The sequence below is a fragment of the Astyanax mexicanus genome, chromosome 2, assembly GCF_023375975.1.
Source record: "Astyanax mexicanus isolate ESR-SI-001 chromosome 2, AstMex3_surface, whole genome shotgun sequence".
In the NCBI taxonomy this organism is placed as follows: Eukaryota; Metazoa; Chordata; class Actinopteri; order Characiformes; family Acestrorhamphidae; genus Astyanax; species Astyanax mexicanus.
In genome coordinates this window covers 67,948,360-67,961,290 of record NC_064409.1, presented here as the reverse complement: position 1 = coordinate 67,961,290, position 12,931 = coordinate 67,948,360, and the positions used below count along the sequence as shown (strand labels likewise).

Here is a 12,931-nt window from a genome sequence, read left to right as displayed (position 1 = left end):
TGGTTCCTCTATGACAATGGTTCAATTAACTTAATTGAATCTTTTACATCTTTAACCTTAAGATTGAAGGTCACAAATATGCCTTTCATTGTTATCATATAATACTATTAAAACAAAAAACAAAAGTCTTAGCAAGTGTTATATTAAAAGCAGATCACACAGCAGTGCTATTCACATGGATTTAAAAAAAGGAAATCTTTGCTGTCACACAAAAACTTTTGTATTTCAAAAATGCTAATTTTACAATTTATTTAACATCAAATCATTTTGGAGCATTTTGTTGGTCAGTTCATCATTGTTGGTACATTTAGATTCATCATCAAACTTTACATAATGTAAAGAACAACTGCCAATGTTTTGTGGGAGATAATGTGTATGTAAATAAAATGCCCAACTTGCTTAGTGATACACAATAGTGTTTTCAAACATCGTGATGTGACCCGAGTGTAATTGTGTCATTGTGAAATCAATCAATCATTCATCACCGAAGCAAAGGTTGAGTTTGATGACGTGGCGAGAGGAGTCGACTGGTAAAAAGATCACGTATCTCCCTGCTTTGATTGAGCTGAATCATCTGACTACGCCACAAACCCAGCAACTTTGGCCGTGACACACCCAGATCTTAACGACCGACGGGTCAAAGTAACTCCTCTCTCTGAGGGATCGCTCCACATAACCTCATGATCCACAGCAGGTGTTCAACAGCCAACCTGTTCACATGACAGCAGTGCAATTATTTACCATCATCTCCACTGCCATCGCCCCACTGGAACACGCTGTCCATCCTTACAGTTTTACCGCTCAACTTACAAAGAATTAAACAAATATTAGCATATAAGGATGATACGCTTGTGCTGAAGAGGCAGAGGTGTACACTCAGACACAAAACTAAACTAAATCTCCAAACTTCTTTAAAATGGCAAATTTATAGAAGAAGCAAACAACCTTTTTAACTTTCAAAAGAAGTCAACGTAAATAGATTTTATTGATACAAGTAATTTCGGAGCATTTCTATTGATCCATTCAGCGTGAAATTTTGCAATACAATATAGGCCTGTCACAATAATTACATTATCAACTTATCATACAAAATATATGGATATAACTTCATGTTTGTAGACTTGTATGTAAGCAGTGGTTTTAAATTATAGATGTTTTATTTACGTGGGATATTTAAGCACTTATATATTCCGATTGCAATATCTTATTATTCTAAACAATTAAAAAGTGAATTGCCCTTTAAAAGCCATGTGTAAATGTATTATTATTATTCTACTGTATCAGTGGCATAAAATAACAATAAAACTTGTAAAAATTATTATCACAATTTTACAATAAAAAATTACAAAACAATTCTAAAAATTACAATAATATACTTTATCACAATTATTTCTGGGATTTACTATATCATCAAAAACCTGGTCATCATGACAGGCCTAATGCAACATAAAGACCAGCAGCCAGATACACATTATGTGGTAAAGAGGAAAATGTAAAAAAAAAAAAAAAAAAAAATTAAGGCACAAGGTTTTTGCGTGATAGCGACAACATGTCTTATAAATTCTACACCTTTTTAATCTATACAAAAATCTTCATAGGTAACATTCATCAATGTGAAAGCAGAGCAGAAAATATTGCTCTGATTATCTGAGCATCTGATTATTCACTTCTTCTGCATAGTTCAGTCTCATTTCAAATATTATAAAAAAGTTTATGCACTTCAAACAACATTTCAGGCATCAGCAGTTCAGACACTCCAGTGTTTTCATCTAAAAAAAAGACAGTGTGATCAATAATTAAAGCTTTTACAAACTTTTCACAAACAGCAAGAGCTGCACATCCCGCGCTCGTACGCTTCTCCTTAATCGAGGTCTTGATTACTGACAAAGCCGTAGCAATACTGTGCTTCATTCACTGAAACTCGTGTAGCGGTTACGTGGATCTTCTTTTTGTGTTCGTCGTGATACCAGAGGTTAGTTGAGCGTGGATGGCGGGGTGTAGTGTAAACATTCATTTTGTTTAACATTCACTTCAAGTGTTCCACCTCTGCTATCAGCAGTTTTTAGTATTCTTCTTTGATGGTGGTAGATAACGTGTCCGTTAACAAGCTGTTGCTAGCGCTAGCGACGATAGCGATGTTCCCGTGGATGTCGACAGCGGGTGGGGTGGCTGTGGTGGTGGAGGCCTGCTGGGACTGCTGCATCTTTTTCCTGTTAATCTTTCTCTCTTTGGCGCGTCGGTTCTGGAACCAGATTTTTACCTGTGGAGGACAAAATGACAGCACAGTGAGGAAGATGTTCACTAGTTTGCTTTTAACAACCTGTATTATTAGCAATCACAGATTTAAACACATATTAGTCTTGTGTGTTTGTGTGTATGTCTGTATGTCACCGTTCTGAGTGTGTTGAAAAGTGTTGATTATAATTTTACTTGTCATGGGGTACCCTTAAATTTATGCAAACCTGCTCCAGAAAGTCTTATTCTATGGGTAGTACTTGTCTAAAGGGACTAAACAAGCTGTCTGGGTGCATTTGTACATCTGTTTTAGCAATAGGTCCAACTTTAAGTAGCTCAGTTTAAAAATATATCTGAAATACTTTCCTTAGAATCTACATAAGTTAGGAAGTAATGAAAAGTCCATTACCCTCACATAGACCCACAGGTCTTATGAAACATGTTTTGTGATCAAATTAAAGTAAAATAACATTTCTTATTTCAACCAATTTATAATGGATGCCTTTTTTGTGAAAACAAACAAACAAACAAGCAAACAAAAATCTTTCACTTAGATAACTAGATCCAAACATACCAATCTAGGGTAGTTATTTTTAGATGGTTGAGTAAGCATCAGACATCACGTTAAGATGTTCTTAATGCTAAGATGCTTTTGGGAAACTTGGCCTTGTTTCATTGTGAAAGGGCACAACCAAGATTGGACATTAATAATCAGTATAAATATAGAATCAAAAATGTTTCAATAATTGAGATATTATTATTAAAACACTGATATTTCAACATACATTATTTACAGCATGCATTTTATGCATTATATGAATTGGCAAATTAATTTTTCAGACGTTTGTAGGTACAGATATCTGTTGTAGGCAACCAGAGTTTCAGTTGTATGAGGGGTCCTAGGCTAACCCACCTGTCTTTCTGAGAGGTTCAGAGTCACTGCCAGCTCGGCCTTTCTCCTGATGGTGATGTAACGGCTGAAGTGGAACTCCTTCTCCAGCTCCAGGCGCTGGTGGTCACTGTACACCACTCTGTACTTGTCTTTCGTCCTGGTCTTCCCGCCTATTAGACAGAAAATGAAATTGAAATTAAGCACAGTTATTTATTACGACCTCCTAAATGAATAGTGTGTGGTGGTGTAGATCATTTAGATCATTTACAGTATATGGCTGCTTACAGATTAACTACTTAAATACTTAAATACAAGATGACAATGTATTTCCTGTAAATAACAAGATATACATACAGTATAAACTGGCACTTTAGACGTGCATGTCAAATATTAATATGAAGTCATTCACAATAAAACACATTAAAACTAATGACTCTCATTTATATTAACTGTTAAATGACCACTGTAACTTTATATCTTGGCTTCTAGTGTTTAAATAAGACCTGACCTATCCCATAAACCAGTGGTTTCCAACCTACAGTACCAGTCAAAAGTTTGGACACACCTCTCCTCATTCAGTGTGTTTCCTTTCTTTTTTATGATTTTTTTACATTATAAATTTAATATTGAAGACATTAAAGCTAAACAGGAACACATATATTTTTGTGGTTAAACCTTTTTTTTTAAATAAACCAGAATATTTTTTAAACATTAAATTATTCTAAGTAGCACATTTATCTTTGAGGACAGATCTCAAAGATTTTTAATCTCAGTGCCTTCATGAGGTAGTTTCACCTGGATTAGTTTTCTCTGGATTAGTTTCTGGAGGTTCTGAACAATAGTTGCTGATTTTCCTTTACGCTGTGAAGCTCCAGCTCATCCCAAATGACCTGTCCTAGTCGGGTTTAGGTCAGGTGATTGTGAAGGACAAACACTTTTTGTTTACAAAGTAAATCTATATGTGTCCCATAATTTTTTTTTTCAATGTCTTTAATATTAATTTACAATGTAGAAAACTAATTAAATATCGAAATAAAGAAAAACACTGAATGAGAAGGTGTCCAAATTTTGACTGGTACTGTAGGGGGTATAACACACCACCTTGAACCCAAAAAGAGCTTGATAATGAGCTGATCAGGCATATTAGAAGGAGAGTAAACAATAAAATATGCAGGGCAGGGTTCAGTAAAACTACAGCTTTTAAATTCTGCATACTAAATGATATTAAAATGAAAAAAATATTACATTTGAGTTTAGAAAAAAATATTTTAACATTGTATTATTTTATTTCTGAGTACCCAACTCAGACCCCTGGCCCAATGCCAGCATACCGGAAACAGGGAACATTAAATGCATGAAATTCATTATTAATTTGATCTGATTCTATATATAGAACATGTGAGTAATGTCTGAAAATGTCAAACGTTCTGGATGGAATGCTGCCTTTTGTGTTTGTTTAGCACAAATACCTTTAATGCATTCAGCACTCATCTCACCACTACAACAATTCTCATTTATTCCTGGCAGAATTGATGAGTAAAATCTTAATTATATATTAAATGGAAAGATTGTTCAATTTTAAGGATAAATTGCAATTAGATGTAATATGAAAACATTGTAATCTGAGAATTACAACACACGATTCACATCCATCCACCACTTACAGTAGTAAATTTGTATTTTACAGTGATTTAGATTTCTATTATTATGGAATATAACGTACACAAGACAGAGGTAAATCATTTTCAGTGTCAACTGACTCAAGATCTCATTAGACCAGGATTAACTTTTTGGGGAATTCTTATCAAAATGGGGATGTTTGCAGTGTGGAAAGACAGGCAAAAAACAAACATATACACCCACACTTAGGTTGGTTTAGTCACTAATGGTATTGATCTTGCATGTATTCTGTCGTGTCGCTTAGTTGATACACTGATTAACAGCAAGCGCTAAGACATGCTGATAGATAAGCCATGCAGTTACCTAACAGTACTGCTCAAAAGTGTGGGATCAGTGTCTATCAGTCTAATCAGTTTCTATAATATAAATCCAGAGAGGATTTAGGATATGTGTTCATTTTTAAGAAATGATTAAGAAATTACTATAGATGTATCCTTAATGACAGATTGAGCTGTAGATGAAGTTAAACACTGTATGGGAATGTTTATATTATTTTAAAATAAATAAATTCCCAGTATACGAACTTATAATATCGAATATTATTGTTTGTTTAACAATGACCTACTGAACTATAAACACTGCATATGCCAGCCCAGGCATTTATGGATACATTATTGTATGTTAATCTTATTTAAAAGCCTATTTATTAAATAAGTAGTTTTTAACAGTGCATCACATAGTGATAGTACCAACACTACTTTCTGGACCTTTCTTGGGCAGTTGGTCACAGATATGTTTGCATGTTCTCTTTCTCATACACGTATCTGCTATCTCTCTCTCTCTCTCTCTCTCTCTCTCTCGGCCACGTTCACACACGAACACACATATGCACCCCTGTCACTCTTATCAGTTTTCGTGGGTTCCTCCTGGAGTGGACACAGCAGGGTGCGGCTGCATGTCATCAGACAGGCTGGCTTCTGATGTTAGCTTTTCAGAAAATCTTTCACCAGGCGACAGGCCATGGCGCTCAAAAGGCGCCTTGTGCTTTGACCCAGTGATGGATAATACACTAATGTTGGGCAACACCACACCACCTTTGGACACGCAACGCAATGTTGAGCATAGTACTGTATACATGCTTGTGTTACATGTGTTCATCTTTTACCTGGATTGTTCTATGGACTGAATAACCTGATTAGCAAAATAATGCACAGTCCAGTTGTATTATTTTGTGGTGGGAATAGGCAATAGGTGATAAAAGTAACAATAATATTAGCAGTGATACAGGTAGTGGCAGTGATGTAGTATTAGTAGTAGTAGTAGTAGTAATAGTAGTAGTATTAGCACAAGTAGTGGTAGTTGGGATACTATGAGTGATAGTGTAGTAATAGTAGTAGTAGTACAGGTAGTGGTAGTACTATGAGTGCTAGTATTAGTAGAGGTAGTGGTAGTAGTGCTACCAGGAGTGCTAGTATTAGTACAGTTAGTGGTAATGGTGGTACTATGAGTAGTATTATTAGTACAGGTAGTGGTTGTACAGCTAGTGGTATTGGTAGTACTATGAGTTGTAATATTAGTACAGGTAGTGGTGGTACTAGTTGTGGTGGTAGTAGTTGTACATGTAGTGGTGCAACTACGAGTGCTAGTATTAGTACAGGTAGTGGTAGTGGTGGTACTATGAGTAGTAATATTAGTACAGGTAGTGGTAGTGGTGGTACTAGGAGTGCTAGTATTAGTACAGTTAGTGGTAGTGGGGGTACTATAAGTAGTAATATTAGTACAGGTAGTGGTAGTGGTGGTACTATGAGTAGTAATATTAGTACAGGTAGTGGTAGTGGTGGTACTATGAGTGCTAGTATTAGTACAGGTAGTGGTAGTGGTGCTACTTGGAGTGCTAGTAGTAGTACAGAAAGTGGTAGTGGTGCCACTATGAGTGCTAGTATTAGCACAGGTAGTGGTAGTGGTGGTACTATGAGTAGTAATATTAGTACAGGTAGTGGTAGTGGTGCTACTATGAGTGCTAGTATTAGCAGAGGTAGTGGTAGTGGTGGTACAAGGAGTAGTATTATTAGTACATGTAGTGGTACTAGTTGTGGTGGTAGTAGTTGTACATGTAGTGGTAGTGGTGGCACTAGTTGAATTAGTATTAGTACATGAGGTGGTAATGATATTATTAGTTGTTGTGGTAGTGGTAATGGAGTTAGTAGTATTAATAGTACAGGTAGTGGAAGTAGTAGTACAGGTGGGGTAGTACTAGGAATAATAGTAGTAGAATAGATGATAGTGGTGATGGAGTTAATTGTAATAATAGTACAGGTAGTAGCAGTAGTAGTAGTTGTACTGGTTATGATAATGGTGGTACTAGATGTGGTAGTATTAGTACATGTTGTGGCAGTAGTAGCTGTACATACACAAATACCACCACAACTGGTGGTACAAGTAGTGGTGGTACTAGTAATGGTAGCATTGTAAGAGTGGTAGTGGTGATGGTGTTAATTGTGTAATAATACATGTAGTGTTAGTGGTGGTACTAGTAGTGGTAGCAGTATAGGTGGTGCTAGTGCAGTGGTAGTAGTGTTTTAAGCATATTGTAACCCTACTAGTAGAGTATGCTAATACTGGTAGTACTGGTACTATGTACTAGGATTGGTAGTTACATACAGTAGATAGAGGTAGTGGTGAGGTTGGTGCTTGTAGTAGTAGAGCACATGTAGTGGTAGTGGTGGTACAAGTAATGGTAGAAGTAGAGTTAGTGTGCTAGTAGAAGTACCGGTAGTATTTTCACAAGTACTGGTGATACTAGTAGTTGTAGTAGTAGTATGATTCAGAGCATATAGTTGTGTCATCCTGATGTTGTATTGCTTGGATCATTGTTTAATTCATGATTAGTAGAAGTTGTAGTACCTGTATTAGATGATAGTATGATATCAGTATTAGGTCTATACAGATGTAATACTGTACAGCATATTTGCCAGGGTTAAATATTTGAATATGTAATTATTCCTGCTGTTGTTCTTTATGATTGTTGTTGTTGTATGGTTTGCAAAGTCACACTGTCCTGAAAAATATGATTACATTACTGAATTACTGACTCCATTCTTTGCAAGCTGATATAGCATAGCAGGTTTTTTCCAAACTAGATTAATAACTATTTTATATCTCATATATGCATGTTCTCCTGACAAGTCTTCAGCTTCCGGAATAATACATGATAATACGGTTTGCTCCTCAGGGACAAAACGGAGCCTGAGATAGTGAGTTAAATGAGCTGAGAGCTCAGGTGAGATAGTTAGTAAAATCAGCTAGCGTGGTGTTTGGTGAGCACACAACTTGCCAAGGTTCAGGAACTGCAGCTGAACAGCTCATGATAGGACATATGTTTTGCTTCTCTTCACTATTTTACACTGCCATAAACTCACAAATCTAGTAAGCTGGTCCAGATCATGTTGTGTGAGATTTGTTTAAGTCTTGCACTTGGTCATATGGTACGGCAACTAGTGCACATGTGACCTTCACCTGTTCAAGTTCAGGTGTTGAACAATTAGCTATGCTATTAAATTAGAGTTATATGACTATGACTGCCTATAGTAATTATTTCTGCGTATATGTTACTTTGACAAATCTTGTATACACGATCCTAATAAACTGTCCAGTGTTTTTAATGTGCTGTGTTGTATCACACTGTTATGTCACATATCTGCACTAACCCACAATTTATTTTATTTTTTATTGTAAACTATATGTATACATGTGTAAAAGTTATATTGAGAAATGACAATGAAAACTATTAGACTTGAATTATAAGGTACTGAGATAAAATTTGAGGTAAACTTGCTTGTTTCTCATAGGGTTTTTAAAATTTTTACTTTCTAATTATTTTAGTTCTGTTTGTGGCTGTTTAAAATAAATATTTATTTATTATTCTTTAGTTCTTTCTATTGTACTGTTTATATTAATATTATATATTTATTTTACCATTATTTATTTTTTACTTTTTTACATTTATTTTATCATTCTATGTCTAATTTGGATTATTTTTTATTTTGCTAGCTTTAATTTGTTCTGATTTATTTTAATCTCCCTGTTTCTCACCATTCTTCAACATTGTGAATGAAGGTCTACATTCAGTGTAAGTAAACCCAAGGATGATGATGGCTGACATTTTTAATTTTTTTTATATACAAATTCAAAATTGAATCAGATAAATTTTTAAGCTGTTCACTCCATATTTCTAACAACATTTTCATAGCTTTAGAAAATAGCTTTAGAATCTCTCTGGGATCAATAAAGTATCTATCTTTCTAACTAACTTGTATTTTAATTGTATTTTGCTCTATAAATTACATCAGAACTAGATCTATGGAACGTAAAACATTTAATTAAATATTTTAATTGTTAAACTGGTTGAAACAGACCAGTAAAAGCAAAAAGTACGTATGTGAAAGGCCATACATACATAAGGTCAGATGAACAATTACTCATTCACACACTATCCTGTAGTGATGCTCTCAGGATGTTCAGTATATGTCACTTAGGAACTTTGTGAGTTAAAGTAAAGGACAGAGGGCTGTAAGGAACTTTCCGCAGCTTTTAAAGGGTTTGTGACACACATTTCTACGATACATTTTGTTAGACTGTACTGTAGCTCCATTGGTTCACAGTCCAGTTTCCTTTCACCCTCACTGTAAAGGCTGAATCACATTACATCTCACTGCACTGAAAGGCTTTGGTTTCATCCCAGCGATTAAGGTAAATGTAAAATAGGTGGAATTACCCTTTAAGCGCAAGACTAACTGACCCCGGCAATGACCCCATTACACATTTACAGAAATGCTTTAGCTGCGACATTAACAGTAGTCTAATGGCTCATTATCATAGTCTGTGGCTCTCAGACACAGAAAAATTGGCCTGTCAATAAAATGATAAAATACAGTAGTAAAGCCCTAGTTGTGAGGTTAATTGGTAACACTGGCTATACGAGTCCTCAAATGTACTCAAATGATAACCCCATTATGGCTGTTATAAAGTAGGCAATATGGATAGTTAAGGCCATAGTTACACACTCCAGTAGCATCTAATAAATGAATAAATGCATAAATAAATAAAGCAATTAGGTTACATAAACATATATGTGAATACCGTACTGTAAAACAATTTTCACACCTATATTTCCATGCAATATACCAGTAAAATGGACCATACCAAGTCAACATATCGCAAATTCACTCAGATATGATTTTTTAAAACCAAACAGTGGATGAGTTTATGGCTGTCGCTGTGTAAAAGGCCTTTCGGTGCCTTTTTGACACATATGTACACATATAATACAGGAATACCACTTTCTTATCACCTCATAACTATTAGCTTTTATGTAGCAGCCGATAAGCTCATAGAAATCCACTAATAACGGCTACCTGAGCCTATAACTCAGGGTCATCTGTGATATCTTTGATAATGTGAAGGATCTGACTACTTGTTTTTTTTTCTGTTTTTTTTGTGTTCTAATATGAAACACAAGCTTTAAAATAAAGCTTTTTTTAAGACAATGAGGTTGGTGGATAAGTCACAGCTAAGTTACAGTCATTAGGCTTACAGAAATCCATTAATAATAGTTCATTTACACTCAAAAACATGCGTATCTCAGGTAATGCATTATACCATATATAATGTGACAAGTGGGATCCAATTGCAGTAATGTTTTTTTGTCGAGCCTAATTGGGTTTCAGCGAAGTGTTCATCGAAATACTGTATGTCTGACCATAACCTGAATTGTCATGTTTTACAATTTTTTTATGGCTTTATGTTAGTATGTTTTATTCTTGGTATTATTGAGTAAGGTTACAATTAAAGAAATACGCAAGCTTAATATTAGTTAATATTAGAATATTTGAAAATTACACTCTAAACGCATTGGTAACTGGTAATCTGTGGGTTACACAGCATCTGGCAGCAAATGTTTACACATTATATGTTTAGCAAGCATGTTGTATCTTACAAGTTTATGTCTCAGGATCATCATATTTACAGAAAGTGAATTTACAGAAATACCAATTTTTGTATGACAATAACTGAATATGACTTTGAAAATTTGTAAAATCTGTGAAACTGTGGGTTACACAAAGGTTCCACCAGTAGCAATTTACAAAAATGCCAATTTCGTATCACCTCATACCATTTAGGATGTATGTAGGATGGGATTGGCTTGTAGAAATAATTTTATTACAATGTTATCAAAATATAGTTGAGCATTGATAATCTCGTAACTAATAATATGTGAATTTGTGGGAAGCAGAAGGGCTCCAGCAGCTGTGTGGGCATTGTCTTGTGATCCCTAAAGTTACAACTAACTATATAAAAAATTCCAAATTCCTTATTATTTTAATCACCTCATAACATGAACTGTTTATGTAGGGCCTTATACACTTACTACATTGCTTAGATATATTATATAGATAAAATTTGACTTTATACCAGCAATGATAACTGGTGGTATCTGCAAAATCGTGGATTGCATAAGGGAGCCAATTTCTTGTCATCTCATACCATTTAGCGTGAAAGTAGAACGTGATTTTTAGAAATCAATATTTTTTGTTTCTAGCTGAATTCTTATTTAAATCTAATTAAGCAGTAATACTTACTAAAAAATCATTGAAAAGCTTACACATTACACACTGCCCCTTTACTTCAAATATGGTCTTAGTCGGTCTTAGTGTTAATGTTGTGCTGGAGGCTGATGAATTAAGTCAACTTTCAGAACTCCTACAATGTCCTAAAATATTTCTCTCAAGTCTGAGAGCTCCATTACAAAAAGAAATCAATACAACAACTTCAGACACGAACCGTGACTTGGCTGACTGACTATAGCAATCATTGATTTCCTGATGCACCATGCCTATGAATCCCACATCGATGTAGAATTTCTTTGCAGTTAAAGGTTTTGCATACTCACATCCCTTTTTGTGAATAGAATACTAGTAAGATGTTCATACATTTTTGCACTGTGAAAACATTTATGTTGCGCAACAACAATAAAAAAAACTTGCCATCACTTGGCTTGCCCAAAGGTTTTCTTGCTCAAATCAAAATGTACTCTTGCTCAGACTTTTGCTCAACTAGAGCAAAACTTGTATCATGCAGAATCATTATTTTTAGAATTGTATCATATATTCAGTATATCGAGGATGTTTGGATATGTTTCATAACTGGCAGCCAAAAGAAAAACATTTGTAGCACTATTATTTCAAAGAGTGAATCATATATTGAGTATATATGACGGATGTTTCAGAAGTAGCAGAAGTAGTTTGGAACGAAGTGTGTATATGTGGAGTTTCTGGTTTCGGGTTATTCATATTTACAGTTTTTGATTAGTCATATTAGTTTGACCCTTTCAGACCTTGCGTCGAATACAATGGACATCATATAGTTAGTTTTTTCGAATGTTTTGCTGCACAGTACAGTAATTGAGACCTGTTGTCCATCAGAATAGATTTTGTTATTTTTAAAACTAACTCCAGTCATAGCATTATATAGCATTATATTTTATTAGTATTTCAAGCTTTCAAACATTAAAATATGTGGATTAAACTGAACTGAAAGCCAGTAAGTAGACAGTGCTGCTGCTGGTGCTGGTGTACCTGGGTTTACAGGTGGGCCGCCGGCGCGCCTCATCCATTCGGCCTGCTCTCTCTCTGAGACCGGGGACAGATGGGGGTTAACAGCTGGAGGAACTGCAGGGTTTGGAGCCACGGAGGCCGGCAGGCTCCTTTGCTCCGGGGCGGGCACCAGGCCCACGCCGCCGGAGCCCAGGCTCGGGTAGCCGTGCGCCGAGCCGTGGCTGTACAGGGGCCAGTCGTCGTGCGGCGCGCCGTACACCGGGCTCCATCCGCTCTGCTGGTGCTCGAGCGCGGCGACATGGTGGTGGTAGCCGCCGTAGTCCGAGTAAGGGGGCGAGGAGTACACGCCCTGGTGGGGGCCCACGCTCAGGTTGACGTGCCGCACCGGGTTCCCGTACATGCTTCCCGCGCCGCCGCCGCTGTCCCTCTCCAGCAGGTAGCTCACCGACATCTTCGCATTGCCAATGCGCCTGGAGCGCAAACGAGCAGGCGCAGGCACGAGCGCGTGGGCAGCACACTGGTTTGACTTTAACCAGTACTTCACCACCTCCCTCTCTCCCTCCCTCCCTCT

General features: G+C 36.2%; 1 protein-coding gene across 1 annotated transcript; it reads right to left on the bottom strand.

Annotated features, from left to right (window-relative positions):
• Positions 1 to 966: 966 nt before the first annotated feature.
• On the bottom strand, positions 967 to 12,931 carry cdx1a (caudal type homeobox 1a). Its single transcript, XM_049474833.1, has 3 exons — positions 12,382 to 12,931; positions 3,149 to 3,297; positions 967 to 2,260 (listed from the first exon to the last, which is right to left on the bottom strand). The coding sequence occupies exons 1-3, from the start codon at positions 12,809 to 12,811 to the stop codon at positions 2,063 to 2,065; spliced, it is 777 nt and encodes a 258-aa protein (XP_049330790.1). The 5' UTR covers positions 12,812 to 12,931; the 3' UTR covers positions 967 to 2,062.